Source organism: Excalfactoria chinensis, chromosome 5 (assembly GCF_039878825.1).
Source record: "Excalfactoria chinensis isolate bCotChi1 chromosome 5, bCotChi1.hap2, whole genome shotgun sequence".
Taxonomy (NCBI): Eukaryota; Metazoa; Chordata; class Aves; order Galliformes; family Phasianidae; genus Excalfactoria; species Excalfactoria chinensis.
The window spans coordinates 34,889,805-34,908,252 of record NC_092829.1 but is presented as its reverse complement, the minus strand read 5'-3'; the positions used below and the strand labels follow the sequence as shown (position 1 = coordinate 34,908,252).

The window sequence follows — 18,448 nt, the reverse complement described above, 5'->3', positions numbered from 1 at the left end:
ATAGGAACACAGCCACCTGGGTTGATGCCAGCTTCCACAATAACCACAGGGGAGAAAGCGAGCAGAACTTGCCATTTGCAACTGAACTGCAATAATCCCCAGCTCCTGGCTGCAAATCCAGCTCCAACTGTCAAATGGCAGTTTGACTCCGCTATCAGTGCCGACCTTCAGACGGCAGGAAGAGCAACCGAGGCTCTGACAGAAGCTCTGAACAGGAAAAATCCCATCTGTGCTCCTCCCAGGAGGATGAAGCATACTGAGCAAAACAGCTGCCCCCTCCTCCTATCAAAGGAGCAAAGGGCAGCTCTGTGCTGCTCCCTGGAAGAAGGGGAAGGGAGGGGATCCAACCAGCAGCCTGCTCTGCAGAGTGTTTGTCAGCATCAGCTGTAAGCGCACTCCCTATGGAAATTCACATGGCAGCAACAGCATTCTTTTGCCACTGCCAGTCACAATTTCCCCATGCAAGTTAAGGTATCCAAACATAAGATATTTTTTTCCCCTGCACATTTAAATATATCTATACAAAGGTATATTGCTCTGTGTTTCATTTACTTCCTACGGCACCTATATTGGCTATGGGTGTAATCCTCTTGTCCTTCTGAGTGCATCACCAGAGAAAACAATACCGGTAAAATTAGATGTGAGAAGGACTCAAGCGATCTGGAGAACTTCCTCCCGTGAAGGTATCTGCTAACCAGCAGGAATTAAAGCTATCCCCACACTTGTCAAAAGAACACGATTCCAAAGAGATGGGAAACAGCCAGTGTCTCCTGAATCAGAGGTAATGGCAGTACCAGCTATGTTTAAACAGCCTGGTTGGGTTTTTTTTCAAATGGGGTCTGCACATTAGTGGAAGGTTAAAGAGATTTCTTTCTCCAACCACTGTGTACTACCACCGTGGCACCACGTGACTGAGAAAAGATATCCCCACCTGGAAGCCTATGTTCTCCCTTTTGGAACGTGAGTCCCACAGATATTACATCCCTACTTCAGGGAACGTAAGTTTGACTCACAAGGGGTGTGAGATCCCATCCCAATATTATATCCAAACTGAAGGGAGATGAGAACAAGCAAAATCCAAGGAAATAACGGTGACTACCCTCATAGTGGAGACCAGGGAAGAGGGCTAAACCCAGCCCACAGCCAATCAGAGAATCGAAGAAATTACAGCCAGAAAAACAGCACGTCTGGCCTTTCTCTGCACATAGGAAATAACAATAAATAACCACATACTGCTTACCTGATTGTTTCCTTAAAGTAATTTCATCTCCACAGAACTCTCAGGAAATAACATCCCCTGGCCCCAGCCTAATCTAACCAACTGTCTCCAGCAGCTGCCATCACCAAGGGAAGATGCACTCAGCTCCCCAGGTGGTCTCAGCCCATCTCCTCAGTATCAGCACCCAGAAGTGCTGCTGGTTCCTCTGAGGAAGAACACGGACCGAGCCACTGACAGAACACCCTCTCTTGAACTGGTCTCTACCCTCCAGCACCCCTGCAACAGAAGAACACAAGGCAAAAGAAGAAAGAAAAACTGAAGGCGAGGGCTGTTAGTGGTGGTACAGTTGCTTGTTCATTTTTCTATTTCCTTCTTTCCACCCACTTCCTTTCATCAACATGCTGCATATCACCATAACTAACACGGAATTGTTTCTGGGAAACAGCTTTTTATAGTGCATCTATATAGCATTTAGTATCCAAGCACCATCCCACCTAAAAGCATCTATCAAAACAAATACTACTGCTCATAACAGGCAAAAGAGAAACACAGTACTGGATTGCAAAGCAGGCAGGAAACTCATTAAGACTCCCTTAAGGGCAGTAGGGGAGAAGTACCAATTCCCATTCATAGAAATACTATCCCTAGATGTAGCACAGAGGTCAGAAAGAAATGACAATACTACTGAAACACTTATATGAAGAACTGAGTCTAAATTGCTTCCAAGCAAGCTGGACCATTTTACATCTTGGCCTATTCAGCACTCACCCATTACTTAGGGATACATTTTGGCAGATTTTGCTAATGCGGCTCTTAGAAGGGCAGAAGAGAGGCAGAGCTTCCCACCCTACAGCTGAATTACACATCTGAACCTAAATCAGCACGAAGAGATGATAAAAATTGCCAAGAAACACAGTAGGGGTGGGCATTTAGGGCTGTAGGGGTGCAGACCAGAAGAATATTAGGAGCTCTGCTGGAAGGCAAACTTGCCCTGCTTTTGACTTTCTTATCCTAGATCCTGGCCCTCATGGTCTATTTCTGCTTCGGGGTCATTCCAGCTAAACACTTAGAAGGTACAATAGCAGGATAAGGAGGATTTATTTTTCTTTTTTAAATAAATCCACAAATGAAAGCTCGAAGGGAAGGGTTAAAGGTCTGAAAATGAGAAAAAGAGGATCCGTGTGACAGGAAGAGAAGCGTGCGAGAGGGCGTGTGACAATCTGTGTAGCAGAATGTGTGTGTCGATCCCATTCCCTCTGAGGTTCCTGGCCAAATGCAGAGTTGAACTTTCTGCAGACTTTGTCCTGCCAAGTCATGCTCCCTTCTCACACCGCCTGACATCACCACAAACACTCAGCTGGAAAACAGTCGGAGCAGGGCAGAGTCCGCTGCGGCAGCACCAGCCAGTGGGATGGCTGCAGAGTGGCACACCCTCCAGCTGGCCAAGCTGAGCCTCTGCTCCTGCAGGTAATCTCCAGGCACTCACAGCTTCCCCCTGGTTCATCTAAATAGAGCCCTAACGTAGGGCAAGGGTACCTGAGGTGCTAGCAGATCAATGCTTTCCTATGGCCCAAATTCCTACAGCCCAGAACAGATTGGAAGTCTGTAGAAAAGCCCTAATAGAGAAAAAGAAAGGAACCTAATTACGAGACTGTTGGGTTTCATCTAAGCAACACAGCACGAGGAGCCCACCCCGTTCCCAGTTCCTGTGCAGTCCTGTCAGGAAGAGGAAAAGGAAGTCAATGGCAGAACCCACAGGCCACCAACCAAAGAGCCACGAGCCAGCAGCTCTGTGCAGACGAAAGCTTGGGCAGGTGCCACATGAAGTAAGCGAGCAAACATTGTGCCAGTCAGAAAGCTCCTGGCAGCCACCTTCTCAGAAACAGCTGCAGACCCAGCAATGTAAGTGTGAGCATGTGGGAGCAGGTAATGGGGCTGCCAGCGAGCAGCTGGGCTTCTTAGCCTTAATGCCAGGATGAGGATAAGTGTGGGGATGGCTGCTGCTTCTGGGACACTACAGAAGGCACCACCCACAGCAAGTACTGGGATGCATCACTGGGAGACCACGCTGGAACGGGGCAGAACAAAACCTCCAGTCTCTCCTCGTTTTAATTTCCACAATCAAACCCAATCTGCTGCTAAAAGCATGACAGGAAAACATCTTCAAAGTGCAGGTAATAGAGGGGAAAAAAGAAGCTTTCTTCGGGAAAAGGATTCCACTTTCTCCACTCCTGTTCTACTTCCAGGAAAACAAAAAGCTATTTGGCAGCTTCTGGAGAGCAAGGGAAAAGTTTTCTTCAGTTCCACCAAAGCCTGAAAGTTAACTCCCCTGCTTTCAGATGCACTCGGATAACAGGAGCTTCATGGCAGGGTCTGAGCTCACCTGTATGCTGTATTTCGAAACACTCCCAAAGTCGGTACCTGAAGGCCACAAGCCAGCTTCTTCTCCAGCGTTTGGAGCGCACGGCTGCCGAGCTGCCTCAGTGGCAGCGGCTGTGCGAGCTGCAGCTTGCTGCTGAGGGCCCCACACCGTGTGCAAGTCGGGGCAAGTGCTATCACAGCCGGCCCCAAAGGCTCTCCCAGCACACCTTCATGAGCCCACAAACATCCGCACTCGGGTTCCCCCTGGGAGGTGCTCAAGAAGCCACTGCGCACACCTGCCTGAGAGCTGCCCATGGATAAACGGCCAGGAAAGTCACCGGAGCAGCGTGTGGAGTCCTCTGGGGAGCAGCACGTTTCTGCACGCATCACCCTGGCCACCAAGACACTACAGAACTGGTTCAGAAGCCTGCACCTCTTTGCCCTCATTTCACAAAGGCCCTCAATAGACTACTTGAATTCCAAATGTTTCTATTCTTAGAGGCCTTCACACATATTTTTCCAAGATTACACTCACTAAATTTTCTACAACAATGATAACGGACGATAAAGCCTAACACAAACACTTGCACAAACCCTCCCCAAGCAGCACACAGTCGCTGTGGAATGTTCAAAGAATGCAATTCCTAAATTAGAGAAAGTTCTTAAGTCCCTGGAACCAGAATCCATTGAAGGCCCAATCCATAAAGGACAAGAGGCTGTTTCATCAATGTGATCATTCAGTGAAAGCTGGGGGAGGGAAGCACGCACGGGGAGGGAGGTGTTTTTCTCTTCCAATCTATGAAGAAAAACAACACAAGGCAGGATGAGTTACGCTCATTCTAAGATCTGCAAGGACACGACGACCAAAAACATGCAGTTCATTTTGATAAGTACAGATAACACCGCCTTGTTAAAGCAAAACTGTTTTAACAGCACACATGCCAGCAAGTTTATATTTTTTATGTGTCCAGTTCTTGATTATAGTCTAACTATAAAAATGTAACACTGCATGCTTTTCATTTGACCCTTTAATGCAAAAAGCTTTGCAGAAATCACTAGGAAAGAAATTACTCACCTAATAAATTCAAATGGCCATTTTCCAATGTAAACAGCTGCTGTGATATAGCAGCATAAACTGATGTATGCAGATACACTCTATCAGTCTGCTTAGCAAGTAACAAATGAGCCCAGCTGATTAGAACAAACCTTGCTTTCAGGAAAACACCAAATGCAAAATAAGGTTGACGTGGATTACTTGGATCACCAACTCAAATCGTGACTTACAATCAGCAGGTGGGATCCTTGCTTTGAGCCACGCAGCCATGTTTGTTTCATAGCTGGAGCACGGTCAGCCAAGGCTCCCCTTTCCCAAGAGGGGCAGTGGATCTCACTTCTGTGCCCAGCTCGTTTCAAGGAATTTTACAGTTATTTTTCATTTTAGTTACCAGTATTTCTTAGAAAACCTTACAAAAAACTAGACAACCTAATATGCCACGGAACACCTACACTTGTCAGTCACTCACTGCAGCAACCAGTGTGATACCCACCTCATACTGTTCATTTACACCCCACAGATGTTTCTACACGTAAATAGTGCGATTTGGCTCTGCAGTACAACTGTGATGGCCTTTCAGTCATCCCACCCCATGAGAGTTCTCCTACTTAACCCTAGAGAGAACAATGATGGTAGCTTCCAAATTCAGAGAATTACCTTCCTGATTTTCTAAGACAGTTCTCTTCATTTCACCCTCAACCAAAGAAACAAATATTTTCCCCCCTTACAGGCAAAAAAGGATTCTGCTCTTCTCTATGTGTGCTACCCAAAGTAGCCTTTGCCCTCCCCAAACAAGAGGCTTAAAAGCTTGACGGTGCATATTGCAACTCCCTTTACGTTTTGTTACGGATTCTCAATAAAGCAATTTTGCCTTACAGGAAATCTGCTTTTGAGAGCTCCAGATCTAAACTAACAAGCCCCAAAGGCTGCAGAGATATCTCCTTGTCATTGAGGACACAAGAAATGAACTTGCCCGCACTCCAAAAATGGAGGAAAAAAAAGTATTTTGTTGTGAGCAGGAAGTCACAGAACAAAGCAACACAGGGTGCTGGAGTAACACATCGTAACCACCTTTAACTGAGATATTTTTAAGATCTGCCAGAACACAGAAAGCCTCACTTACTTTAACAATATTCTATGCATCTGTCATAGCAAGCCTTATTAAAATGCAGCTCCTAGCTGCAGTAACCACAAAGAAAATGCAAGGTCAAACGTTGCACTTACGTATTAGGAGAAGTATGATCTGAGACCAAGTTCAACCAGTTTGCAGACTGGGTGCAGAACCGTACCCGTGCAGAAAGCACTCCCCCAAACTCCTGCCTAAGATGAGGCTCCTTCCCACTCAGTTTCCACAGCAGAGAATGTGATCCTGCCCTCCTAAATTATTATGCTGTGAGGAAAACAAGGCAACGCGCTGCTATGCAGAGCAGCAGAACAATTTCCCCCAGCCAAACAAAACAGCTTTTTCATAAGGCTTTACCTTAATGCTGAAATTGCTATTTTTCTCCGAGGCTGTCAGATGTGCAAATGTCATTGCTTGGTAGGGAAGAAGGGAAGGAAAATGACAAAATCTGACATGCTTTCCCATCCAACTAGCAAAGATACACAGATCGGTGACAACGAGAATTCCACAGCAGCTGCTTCCAAAGCAGAACACAGGATCATCCTTCAGTGCATTCAAAGACAAAGCACGTTCAAAGACAAAGCACACTATATTCTACCATCTTCCCTGGGCAAGTGGCACTTCTAAGCAACAGCAACAGTTAAAGACTTTCAATTCAGAACTTCTTTTTGAAGGAAAAAAAAAAGTCCGTCTGGATGGCCATCCAGTCACAGCGCAGATCTAGTTACAAAAGATGTAACATGAGCAGTCTGCGCCCATCACCGCTTCTAAAGACTGGATCAATCAGCAGCAGAATTCATCCTTCCCTTCACCAAACAACGAGCGCTTCCAGAACCGTTCCGGCAATTCCTAGAGAAAGCACCTTGACTGAAAATGTCTGAACAGAGATAACAGCAATCCAACACGCTTTAACATGCTGGAAACACAGCTCTACCTACAGGTGTGAGCTCAGCATCAGGCAGCGAGCTCCCGCCCAGATCTCTGCAGCACACGCCTGTTGTCCTGCACACCGCCGGCTCCTCGCTGCACCAGCAAAGGGATCGCTGTGACAAGGTGCAGAGCTGCAGCTGCAGCAGCTGCTAACTGCCAGCAGCGGTAACCAAAGGCACACTGCCAGAACACAGCAAGTCAGTGATAAAGTTTCCTGTTGTTTGACGTTTTTTTGGTTAGGTGATTCATACACACAGTCCCTGCTAGAGCGCTCCTCCCTGCACCCCGCTACAGTACAAGCAGCTGCAGGATTCCTTGGGCAGCTATGGAACGGTGGAGACGGGAGGGGAGCTAATTATTTTAGCCTTCATTTTTTCTCTTCCAAAACTTGTCCTCTTTCTGTCATGGACGCACCTCTGTAAGCGCACATAAGAAAGAAATCCTACTGAACTGAAGTGCTAGATTCCAGTGAGCGACTACAGCAGGCAGCATCCAGCCTGCATGGCAGGCCTTGCAGCAGGAAGAACCCTCTGGTGAATGTGCCACGGGTGTGGTTGTGGAGAAATGCAGCAAGGCCAAACTCCATCTGGTCCTGGCACAGCCTGTACTATGTCCAATGCCCTCTCCGCAACCCAAAAGAAAGCAAGGCTGAGCTTAGTAACATTCGGCTGCAATTTTCACACCAGATTTGCTCTCTTAACTGAAAGAGAAGACCACTACTCACTGAAGGAAGTAGCAAGCACGTTTTTCTGTTAGTCCCCAACAGAGCCCTCTCCCTGGTGCCTGGGAGCAGCACATTCCATGCACCTTAGGATGAGCAGCAGAGCTCAGAGGACTGTCTGCCCTCCCTGCAAACATGACCTGCAGCCACAGCAGGGAGCTGGCTGCTGCAGCGATCCAAAGCGTTAGTCAGGCGTGTGAGTCAGTGGCGGAGACTCCCTTAGGAAAGCCTTACAGTGAAGGGCCCAGCTGTGCCTTTAGAGGGAAGAAAGGGGGGCTCCATGAGAGAAAGCATTCCTCTGCAAGCAGAGATCCAAGGGATGCTGCTGTCCTGCAATGGAACAGACGTTGTTAAGAGTCTGTGGACCTTAATGAAACACACAATGAAATGGCACAATGAGAAGTCAGTGTTCACAATTATCCTCTTACAGCCCCCCACACATTTGCCACTGGTCTGCGTTTCAGAAGGCAGGTGGTCAAGGGTGACAGCATGTAACAAGTGAACCAACAGCAATATAAAGCTGAGCCGCACAGACAAGAAAACGTAACAAAGCTACCACCAACCGAGTAAACATCGCTCTGCACCTGACAGTCTCTCCAGCAGACCTGGGCTCTCTGGACGCAGGACACGTGCGACACCCCAGCCCTCGACCTCTCTCCAGCTCCTCCACCCTCCCGTTCACTCCTCCCAGGGAGCCCCTTCCAGCGCCGTGACCCCGGCGCCCCGCCGTCCCCGGGGCAGGGCCCTTCGCTCCGGCCCGAGCGCGGAAAGGCGCAGCCGCGATCGCCGCCCCGGCGGGACAGGGCCGCCCCGCTCCGTTCCAGCGCCGCCCGCGGCCGAGCACCAGGAGTGCGGCGCAGGCCTCTGCCCGGGCGGCGGCGGAGCCGAGAGCTCCCCTTTTCTCCCGTCGGCCCGCTCCGGCCCCGGAGGAAAGTTACCGCGCGGCGCGGCTCCTCGGCGACCCCTCCGACGGGCGGCCACCTCTCCCGGCAGGTACCCGAACGCCCGAGCGACCGGCGGCGGCTCGGCCCGGCTGCGTGCTGCCGAGCTGCCGTGATGTAACGCGCGGCCCGGCCGCCCACCGCACGCCCGGCCCGGCCCGCCCCGTTCCGGCCCGGCGGCAGCGACCGCCCCCGGGGAGCCGGGCCCTCGGGAGAACGAAACTAAAGCGGGGCGCCGTGCCGTGCCGGTCCTTACGCATCGGTCTCAGCTCGGATCGCTGTCCCGACGTGACAGCAAAGTGGAAGCAAACAAACAGAAGCGCCGCCGTAGCACTGAGCAGCGGGTGCCGCTCACGCTCCTGCCCGTGCCCGGCCGTGCTCAGGGCCGTCCTGCATCGCCCCTGTGTCAGTTCTGTCACGCCAGCAGAGAACCGAACCCGATAAAGAACAACACAACTAAACCGGTACCTCTGGTTAAGCACGCGCAGTCCCAGCCTGCAAACACTTTTTCTCCCCACGCCCCCTATGGCACAGCGTCAGCAGCGAACGTGACCCGATGCCTTCCAGGAGATACGGAGATACTCATTTTAATTCATTAAACATTCAAGCACATCAAATAAACGGCTCCATCTGGCCGAACCCTGAGTCACACAGACATAAGCCCTCTACCCTCTATTTCTGCAAGAAGCAATGTGTGACTTCCAATGCCACAAAGCACAGTTTCTAAGCAAACACAGACAAAAAGCTCCCTGGATCCTGCGATGGCAGGCTCTGTGCTATCAAGATTCCCTTGCAAACCTGAAAATTGTGTTTCCATCCTTCTCCAACAAAGCAAAACCCGACACCCTTGTGTCTCCAAGCACCGGTAGGTAGAGACCGGCGGCACACAGCACCAAACACCTCAAGCCTTTCTCTAAGCAGCCCCACCAGCCCCCGGGAAGCGCTGTGGCAGCTGCACGCCCAGCAGCAGAGGCCGGGCCTCCTCCCCCTCCGTGATCCCCCGAAGACCACAGTGAAGAACCGCACTCGAGCACAACCTGCAGAGGACGGACCTTTGGCAGCAGAGATCTGGCAGTGCGGCCTGGCAGGCACCTTGGGTAGGCCCATGGGCGGCACGGAACCAGAGCACGTTTGCACTTTCTGTATCCCATAACACACACCCTGGGGGATGCAACAATACCGTGAAACTTTCTCTGTTTTCACGAGAACGCGGCGTGGAGAAACTGACGGACAGTCCGTCTGGACGAGGCCCGACGGGACGTACTAGGAGAAACACAGCAACTATCGCACGCCGCATCTCCAACAGTGCCTCACGTTTACTATCCCGGCCCGGGGACCGTTCCCGCAGCGCCATCACCGAGCACGGGAGGGAAGCCGCGAGGCTGGGACACGGGCAGAGAACGGGCGCGGCCCCGGAGGACCACCCGCTGCCCTCGGTCCCACCGCGGAGCCGCAAGGCGGGAGGGAAGGAGGGAGGACGCCGGCGCGGCCCTCGGTGACACCGCGCAGCGCCGCGAGCCGGCCCGCGGAGTTCGGCGTGCCCCGGGCCCGTTTACCAGAGGAAGGCGCCGCCCGTCGTCCCCTCGGGTCCCGCGAAGGCCTCGGGGCCGCCCCGGCCCGGCCGGGCCCTGCCCGCCTCAGCGCCGGCCCCGCCGCCCGCCTCAGCCGGGCCCGGGCCAGGCCGCGCACGCGCCGTGCGGGAGGAAGACACGCGCCCGCCGGCAGCGCGCGGAGAAGTGCGTCCGTGCGGCGCGCTGTCCCGGCGATCGGGTTCCGCGGGGAGCGCGATGGCGGCGGGGCGGCGGGCGGGCGCCGTGCTGCTCCTCCTGGCGGCGTGGCTGCAGCCGCCGCCCGTCCGACCCCGCAGCCTCCGCTTCGTGACGCTGGTGAGGGAGGGATGGGGGGCGGCGGGAGCGGGTCGGGTCGGGCGGGTCCCCGCCGGGCCGAAGTGACGCGGTGCCGCCCGCAGGTGTACCGGCACGGAGACCGCTCGCCCATCAAGGCCTACCCGAGGGACCCCTTCCAGGAGGGCGCCTGGCCGCAGGGCTTCGGGCAGCTCACGCAGGTGCGTGCGGGGCGGCGGGGCGGGGCAGCGAGCGGAGGGGCCGGCGTTAACGGTGGGTGCCGTTGCAGGTGGGGATGCGGCAGCAGTGGGAGCTGGGCCAGGCCTTGCGGCGGCGGTACCACGGCTTCCTCAGTGCCTCGTACCGGCGGCAGGAGGTGAGTGCCCGCGGCTGGGAAAAGGAAAAACTAATGAACAAACGAGCAAAGAACTGAAACGACGAGATGGAGGAAAAGCTCCTCGATCTTCGGCACGCGGCTCTGCCTCGTCCTGCGCTTCCGCTACCGAGCGCGGCGCAGCGGCACCTGCGGGCCGGGGGAGCGGCGGGCCGGGCGCCGAGCTTTGGCCGCTGTATGTCGGCGGCCTTAACGTCTGCCGAACAAACGCTGTGGCATATCTGGTGTTGTTTCTTACTCGAGAGTGCTCTGTCACAACAGCAGATCCCGGTCAAAAATAACGCTGCCTGTGCTTGCCGCGCCCTCTGCTCTGCTGCTGGCACTGTCGCACAGCCCATGCAAACAGCTGCCCCCAACCAAAAGTGACCCTCTGTTACCTTCCAGTGTAAAGGTCTTGTTCTCCTGTCTGCTCGCTTTGCTCTCTTCCTCTGTGGCGTCACCCTGCTTCATTCTAGTTCCTGACACACTGACAGACTTCAGTAGATTTCCTTAAAAATATTCTGGGGTCCACGTGCAGCTGTGCACTGAGGGACAGCTGACATTCCCTACAGTGTCCATCGTGGTTGACTAAAGTGGTGTGAGTCAGTGGGAACATGGGCAAGTGTCATGCTGAGAGGTACGCTGTCATGCAGTTGGAAAGGAAAGCTGGACATTGCTTCAGTTGTTTTATCTGAGCTTACTTGGAAGCAAATGAAGAGTCCTCATAAGATTTTCTGTTGTTGCTCCCCCCCCCATTTTAGACTCCACAGTAAGTGCAGAGCTTGACATGGTTCAGATTACATCCCTTTGACATGTGAACCAACAAAACTTCCAGTCTCAATTCAAACAAAGGTCTTTCAACCTTCCTCCCTAGTTCCAAATGTTTCATGTTTACAGAGCCAGCTGAAACTGTTCTCCTCTTGCTTGAGAAAGAAAAACAAACCAAAGCACAAGCAAACAAAAACCGTTCTGCTAACCAAGCCTGAACTGAGCAGGCTTGAGTTGAGCAAGCTCTCTTGTAAGAAGTGTTGCATCTGGATGATACCGTGTGACCATCTGTCACCTGACTCAGCGACAGGCTGGAGCCTTGGCAAAAGGTGCTGAAGAAAGCAAATATGGTCAGGGCTTAATAGTTTTGTTTTTTATGACACTTAGAGGAATAGGTCCTTATATTTGAAAATATCTCCTTTCTGTTTCTTCACAGCATACGTAGGACAGAGGCAATCCTGTCTAACAAAAACACAGTCAGGTTTTTTTCAAGCCACAGTTAGAAAGTAAATATAGGTAGAAAAAATCAGGACTTCTTTTTGCCATGACTTCAGTTTTGAGACACATTTTCCATGGGAGCTGCTATACAGGATGAGAATATGTGTTGTTTTTGTTTTTTTTTTCTTACATTTCTCACTTTTCATTTAGCATTTAAAACAGAACCCCAATCTTGACATTATATTTGATTCTTCTGTCTTTCTGTTCTTGATATTTCAGGTCCCATGTTGGTTTTTAGTGTGTTCTTTTGTATGTGTTTCTCCTGTCTGAGCACTGGCTTCCCTCCAGTCTCCCCAAAGCATTTTCAGTACCTGGATATCAGAATACCAAAGATTTTACCACTTTGACCTTCTGAACTCTTTGGTATTTTCTCTCTCCTTTCTGGCTCAGATTTCTCTCTGAGCTCTGGAATGGTGAGTCTTGACTCATTAATCCCAAAAGTACACAAATAAAATCTCATCTTCCTCACTTCTCTTTCTCCCTTACACCACTCTTGTTTCTATTTCAGGTGGTAGAGCTGAGGTGTGGAGAAGCCAGGTTTTTGCATGAGCAGTAGCTTGTTCCTGAAACAGAACTGAATACAGCAGTTTGCCCCAGTCCTGCTTTATAAATACAGTGTGCTTCCTATCCGTGCCCATCATTATCTGCACCTCTGTCTTGCCCTTCTCTGATTCAGATACTCAGCCTCCCTTCCATCTGTAATCTCCACACAGCGCATCTTGCTATCCCACTCACCCAGAACAGAGTGCTCTAGATCTACACAACAAATCGTCTGTCATACCCAACCTTATAACTCCATGCATGTTGACAGCAGCAGGCTCGGTACTTCAGTTCCTGTTATCCTGTTGTCTTTGAGCAGCTGCAGGGCACTTGGCAGTGTTTTTCAGCACGCATGTTGTCCTGTGCCTTAGCACTGCCACTTACAGTAGCAATACTAATGATGTACTTTCCCTATCCTGGCAGATATTCATCCGCAGCACGGACTATGATCGGACGTTGATGAGCGCGGAGGCCAATCTGGCTGGCCTGTATCCCCCAGAGGAACAACAGATGTTTAACCCTAACATTTCCTGGCAGCCTATCCCTGTGCACACAGTGCCGGAGTCCGGGGAAACGGTAAGTTAGTCTCAAGGATATGTACCGACTACTCCAGAAGTCTTTCCTTTAGTCTCAATTCAGGCTGTCTTGAGCTTCTCCTAGAAACCTGTCTTGCAAAGATTCTTCTGTTCTTTGAACAAGATGAAAACTGAAGGTCTGTGTTTGTGGAGCCAGTATTAGCCATAGCCACTCACCAGACCACACACAAGCTGGAATGTGTTAGAAGGCAGTCCCTGAAGCTGTTCATAAATGCATCCCACTAGTCAGAGTTTCAGTACAATTTTGTATGTAAAAGTCCTGTACGTACAAATCCTGTACATTGGTATTCTCGGTGATCTTGCTGCTCTTGTCTCTTTCCAGCTATTGAAGTTTCCATTGACCCCCTGTCCGCGATATGAACAGCTACAGAATGAAACACGGAACTCAGCAGAATACATAAATAAGACCAGAGACAACTTGGTAAGTGATCATTTGCATGATATAAAATGGTCTTAGGATTTTAGTTGAAATATTGTTACCTCTATGTAATCTGAGAGAAGGGTAGGAAGACTCCATTCTGTGTGTGTAATGCAGCATAGGGCTGAAAAATTGAAGGTCTATTTATTATGTTTGTACCTACAGCAATTCCTGCAGATGGTGGCAAATGAGACTGGAATCCGGGATATCTCTCTCGAGTCTGTTTGGAGTGTGTATGACACACTGTTCTGTGAAGTAAGTTTGCTCATCCTCTTACAGCCATGGGAATTTGGTCTCAGGGCTCTGTTACCTCTTGCTTTGTAGCTTAAGTACCACACCACAGATACAGTAAATTACTCATTGGAAAGTCACTAGAAAATGACTGCAGTCTGAAATCTTCAGCTCTCCACCGGCAGCCAAGTAAAGTAGAAATGAGATTTCTGGAAACACATTAACTCCTTGATTTAAGTTTTAAATTAGGACTATTCCTGATTCTACCTCTGCCTCTCTTAATTTGTGAAGGCTTAAAATAAGTTTAGCTGTATTGTGCTCATGCATGCAGGAGACATAGTTATTGCATACACGTATTTGTGTACAACGGTATAGCACAAAAAAGCATGTTATAGAGATCTTTAGTGTCAAACTAGCTAGTGTTGAAAGAATGTCAATTCTGTGTCCATGCTGGTACTGTGGACGTGCAAGGCTAGTTAGTTTGCTGGCTGCGGTACATTAACGTATCTATATATGTCCTTTGGGGATGTAAAGGATAAATCTGCCCACAGTTGCATTTTGCTATGTCAAGAAGCAGCTCAAGTTGCTGCAAGCTGAGAATATTCCAATCCAGAGTGGTGCTGCACTGTGTAAATTTGCCCTTTGTATCACAAACGTAATCATCACTCTGAAGCAACATCTGTCAGTAACAAAATTCCCTTTGGTCAGAGAGATCAAGAATTTCAAATCTTCACTTTCAAGACTGACTTAAAGAGCTTGTAAACTGAGCCAACAAACCCAACTGAACCAGTGTATCCCCAAGATCTCGGGCAACAGCTCACTGTCCCAAAATGAAACGAGAACACTGTAAAAAAGAAGAGTTTCACTCTCTAAACTCTATCCTTGCACCGATTAATCTCTTTGGACACTTTGAATTTCCTCCTTTTTTCTCACTTTTACAAACAGTGCCCTGAAGAGAAGTACTGTTTTTCACACCTGAGCCAGGAGATTCACTGTAACACCTGGAGGAAAATAAAAGTCCAAGAAATGCCTGACTTTAGCAGCTATTATCTCTGTACAGTAATGAAAAACTAGCTAAATACCTAAGTTGCTAATGGGAACTGCTCAGACAGAACGAGCCCTTAAGGATATTCAGCCTCATCTTCTGGCATTTTAATGGAACGTGGCACAGAAAATAATGGCACATCTGAGTAATGCCAGGGAACCACAACTGTTTGTCTGCCAGCATAACTCATTATTTCTTGTAAATGGTTAGCTACAAAGCAAATTCTTTTCTAGATTCCCAGTTATGTATATTTGAGGCTGTACCAGTGGTGGATCCCAGTGCTTGCTAACATTTCCCTTATCCTTCACTGGCCCTCAAAGCCTCCTGGGGAATTGTGCTGCAGGTACACCAGAAAACTTGAGTCCTTGTGCTCTCCAGCTTGTCTTTTTGTTTCTGACTGTGTGCCATCCGCATACATACGTAAAGCAAAAGCCCCAAGATTACTGTACCGTTGTAACGATAAAAACCTGCACTCCAGTTGTGCATTCACAGAAAAGTAGCTCCTAGATTCTAATCTTTGTGCTTCTCATGGTTAGTTTCTGAAACAACATTAAAAAGGAAGGACACGAACTACCTCTATTTTCTGTATGCGGTGTTCACAGTGAAGATAGAAGCATAAATAGAAGAGCTATTTATTGTACTTAAAATAAAGCAGGAACACAACAACAGTTTGGGCAGGACTCCAGATGCCTCGACTCCTGTTCTCAGATTATTCTGTGGTCCGTGCTACCTGCAGATGAGTACTCTTTTTCTCTTCCTAGCAAGCACACAAAATGGATTTGCCGTCATGGGTGACACCAGATGTCATGACTCAAATGAAGCAGCTAAAAGACTTTGGTTTTGAATTTCTGTTTGGGATCCATCGTCGGGTAGAAAAAGCTCGTTTGCAAGGCGGTGAGTGCACAAGGGAAGGAGCTTTGTGCCGCTTTGTCTGGATTTTGAATCTTACTAGTTATCTGTGTTTGCCAGGGGTCCTGCTGGATCACATTAGGAAAAACCTAACCAAAGCAGCAAATGCCTCTGCCCACCAGCAACTGAAACTACTTGTCTATTCAGCGGTAAGTCAGAGGCTGGGTACTAGCTTGGTCCACTTACCCCTCCTCACTGGGGACTGGGGCTTGCTGATGGTTTTAACTCTTTCTGGCTTCTGTACAGCCTATGCAGGAGATGTATCCTTGCCTTTAGCTGGGTGGGATGTACCATGTCTGGCATCATTCCTCTGGGGTCCCTGAGGAAAATTCCTAACCAGCACTTTGCTCCTTTTAGCTCAGACTTGTGGATGAGACTGGTAGTCTTTGGGGAATACTGCTACACTTACTTTGTGGATGGGTTGCTGGCACTCATATGTGATGTTGCAGCAGCATAAAGAGTCGTTCCCCTCACTTTTCAGCAGCCTACTGACTGGAAAGTCAGGCGTCTCTCCCAGACTGCCCTGTAGAAAATAATTCTTAACAGAATGATGCAGGACATATGTGGCTGCATTTCACTTCCTCGCTTTCTCTGGCACCATCGCAGGTCACTTTTCAAACAGTAAACTGTTCCTTTCCCTTCTTCCCCATGGAAGTTACAATGGGGACTTCCCTTCAGCACTGTCCTGTCCACTACTGGTATGGTCTGAGCTGCCCTGCCACATTCATGAGGGTGACTGATTTGGTTTTTTTCCCTCTTTCTCAGCATGACACCACACTTGTGGCACTGCAGATGGCTCTAGATGTCTACAACAAGATTCAAGCACCATACGCCTCATGTCATTTATTTGAGCTGTACCAAGAGGATGATGGGTGAGGGCTGCAGTAAGGATGTCTGCTGTAATTTCACCTCAAGGGTTAGAGACATAGGCTAGGTGTAATCTAGGGGGATGCAATCTTGCTCCTAGTGGCAGACTCTTAGGAAGAAAATAACCACCAGACTAAAGGAAATGGTGTGCACACCGAGAGCTTTTTGGGAAGGGGTGACTTGAGCTGGAGGAAAAAGAAAGAAAACACCTATTTCTGTTTTGTTTTCAGTAATTTCTCCGTGGAGATGTTTTTCCGGAATGAGAGCGGAAAGGAACCTTTTCCTCTGACAATCCCTGGCTGTCAGCAAATATGTCCATTGCAGAGATTCTTGGAACTCACAGATCCTGTCGTTCCTCAGGACTGGGAGCAAGAATGTCAGGTAGCAAGCAGTATGGGTGACACAGGTAAGCCTAAGCTGAACCAGAGAGTGGCAGATAGGGAAAGCTTGGCGTTACACTGACCGCTTATTTTCTCCCTTGCAGGACTTTTTGTGGGGCTGGCTGTGTGTGGATCCATTCTCCTTCTCCTTATAATTCTCCTCTTGACTGTACTCTTTCGCATTCAGTCTCAGCCCCCTGGCTATCGGCACGTTTCCAATGAGGGAGAGGAGCAGGCCTGACAGTTGCTTCAACTCCTTCCCAGGCAATAGGAGGGAGCAGCGTTGCCCCTAAGGATGATCGGGCATCTTCAGTTACTGAGTATTCTGCTTTGGCCGTTGCTTCCCAGAATGAAGCTGGACTGTGATTTTTGGATGCTTTCTAATGTGATGTCCCAGAGAGAGGACTAACTTAATCTCATGGAAGTGGTACATTTTAATTCTGAGAAGCCACTCTACTGTGTGGTGCCCTAGTCCTCATACAAGTTGTCTGGGATTCCCACCATGGCCAGTTGGAGCTCTTAAAGAATTTTCTTCCTTTCAGTGATTGTAAATGTAACCACTCATCATGACTGTAGCAGAGGCACTTGTTTCTCCAGAAGGTGCCACATCCAGGACAGTCAGGAATTGCTTCTCTTTCCAGGGTCAACCTGCTTTGTGTGCTTTTCTCTCAAGCTCTTGGACCGATGCTGGTGGAAAGGCTGGGCTTGCAGTAGACTGTCCAGCTCACCATGTGCAGAGACTCAGCAGCTGGTCATGCAGAGGAAGCTGCTGCAGATGATGGCAGATAATGAAAAGTGGGTCCTGAGTCTAAGTAGCTGCTGCTAGTCAGTTTCTCCCTTCCTCACGCTGCAGCTCAAGAGAAAAGAACTGGCCTGGGATCAGGACGGGACTGCAAACTGTGCAAAGTTTTTTTTGGTATTCAGTTCAAAGTTACATATGATCCACAAAGCAAAAAGCTTCAAGATTAGAATAAATACCAACTCCTGTGTTGGTGTTTTTTTGTTGTTGCTGTTCATTTTTGTTTTGGTTTGGTTTTTTGTTTCCTGTCTTCCCTACTGGACAGCCTTAGGAAAAAAATAAAATCAAATTGTACAGATCAGACTTTGCAGGTAACTGCAGATCCCTTCATCTGCCGTGCTTTGGCTTCCTGTCTAAAGTATGATCCTTTCTCCAGGCAAGCTGGATGGAAGCTGTGGGCCTCTCTGCACGCTGTAGCTGCTGTGGGGAACTTTATGCCAAGTGCTCACCATCTGCCTCATAGCTTCTGGCAGAAGATGAGAGACTGCGGCAGGCACCAGCACAGGCTCTTCACATGGTGATGCTGCACATTCACTTCCCAGTTTTAGTTCCTTTTCTGCTGCAGTTCCCTTCCCTTCTTGGCGGCAGAAGCGAGTACTTAGGCTAAAGACATTTCCTTTTCTTCCTTTATGGAGTACTGTGGGGACTTTTCCCCACACCATAATTGAAATCTGCCAGCATGGGAACTCTGAATCAGCAGAAGCAGCTTGCTGTCCTCAGCATCTTCCTCACCTTTTTGTCCTCTGAAGATGTAATCTAGGTCTGCTGCACAGCAAGGCAGTCATAAAGCAAAAGCTACTGCCTGTGAGAACCGGCACGAAAAAAAAAGAA

General features: G+C 49.4%; 2 protein-coding genes across 6 annotated transcripts in view; one reads left to right on the top strand and one right to left on the bottom strand.

The window, feature by feature from the left end:
* NR1H3 (nuclear receptor subfamily 1 group H member 3) overlaps window positions 1-10,035 on the bottom strand; it is a 26,759-nt gene extending 16,724 nt beyond the window's left edge. Inside the window, exon 1 of one of the 5 annotated variants that reach the window (XM_072336988.1) lies at window positions 9,906-10,035. The gene's annotated coding sequence lies outside the window, so the exon portion shown is untranslated. Of the gene's footprint in view, window positions 1-5,858; window positions 6,014-7,971; window positions 8,177-8,346; window positions 8,499-9,905 lie in introns of those variants that run through there. The other 4 variants (XM_072336989.1, XM_072336990.1, XM_072336992.1 and 1 more) reach the window with 4 other exon arrangements.
* Window positions 10,012-18,448, top strand: ACP2 (acid phosphatase 2, lysosomal). The gene is made up of 11 exons (XM_072336986.1): window positions 10,012-10,235; window positions 10,319-10,414; window positions 10,483-10,569; window positions 12,796-12,948; window positions 13,291-13,389; window positions 13,552-13,641; window positions 15,424-15,556; window positions 15,632-15,720; window positions 16,337-16,443; window positions 16,669-16,844; window positions 16,923-18,448. The coding sequence occupies exons 1-11, from the start codon at window positions 10,137-10,139 to the stop codon at window positions 17,057-17,059; spliced, it is 1,266 nt and encodes a 421-aa protein (XP_072193087.1). The 5' UTR covers window positions 10,012-10,136; the 3' UTR covers window positions 17,060-18,448.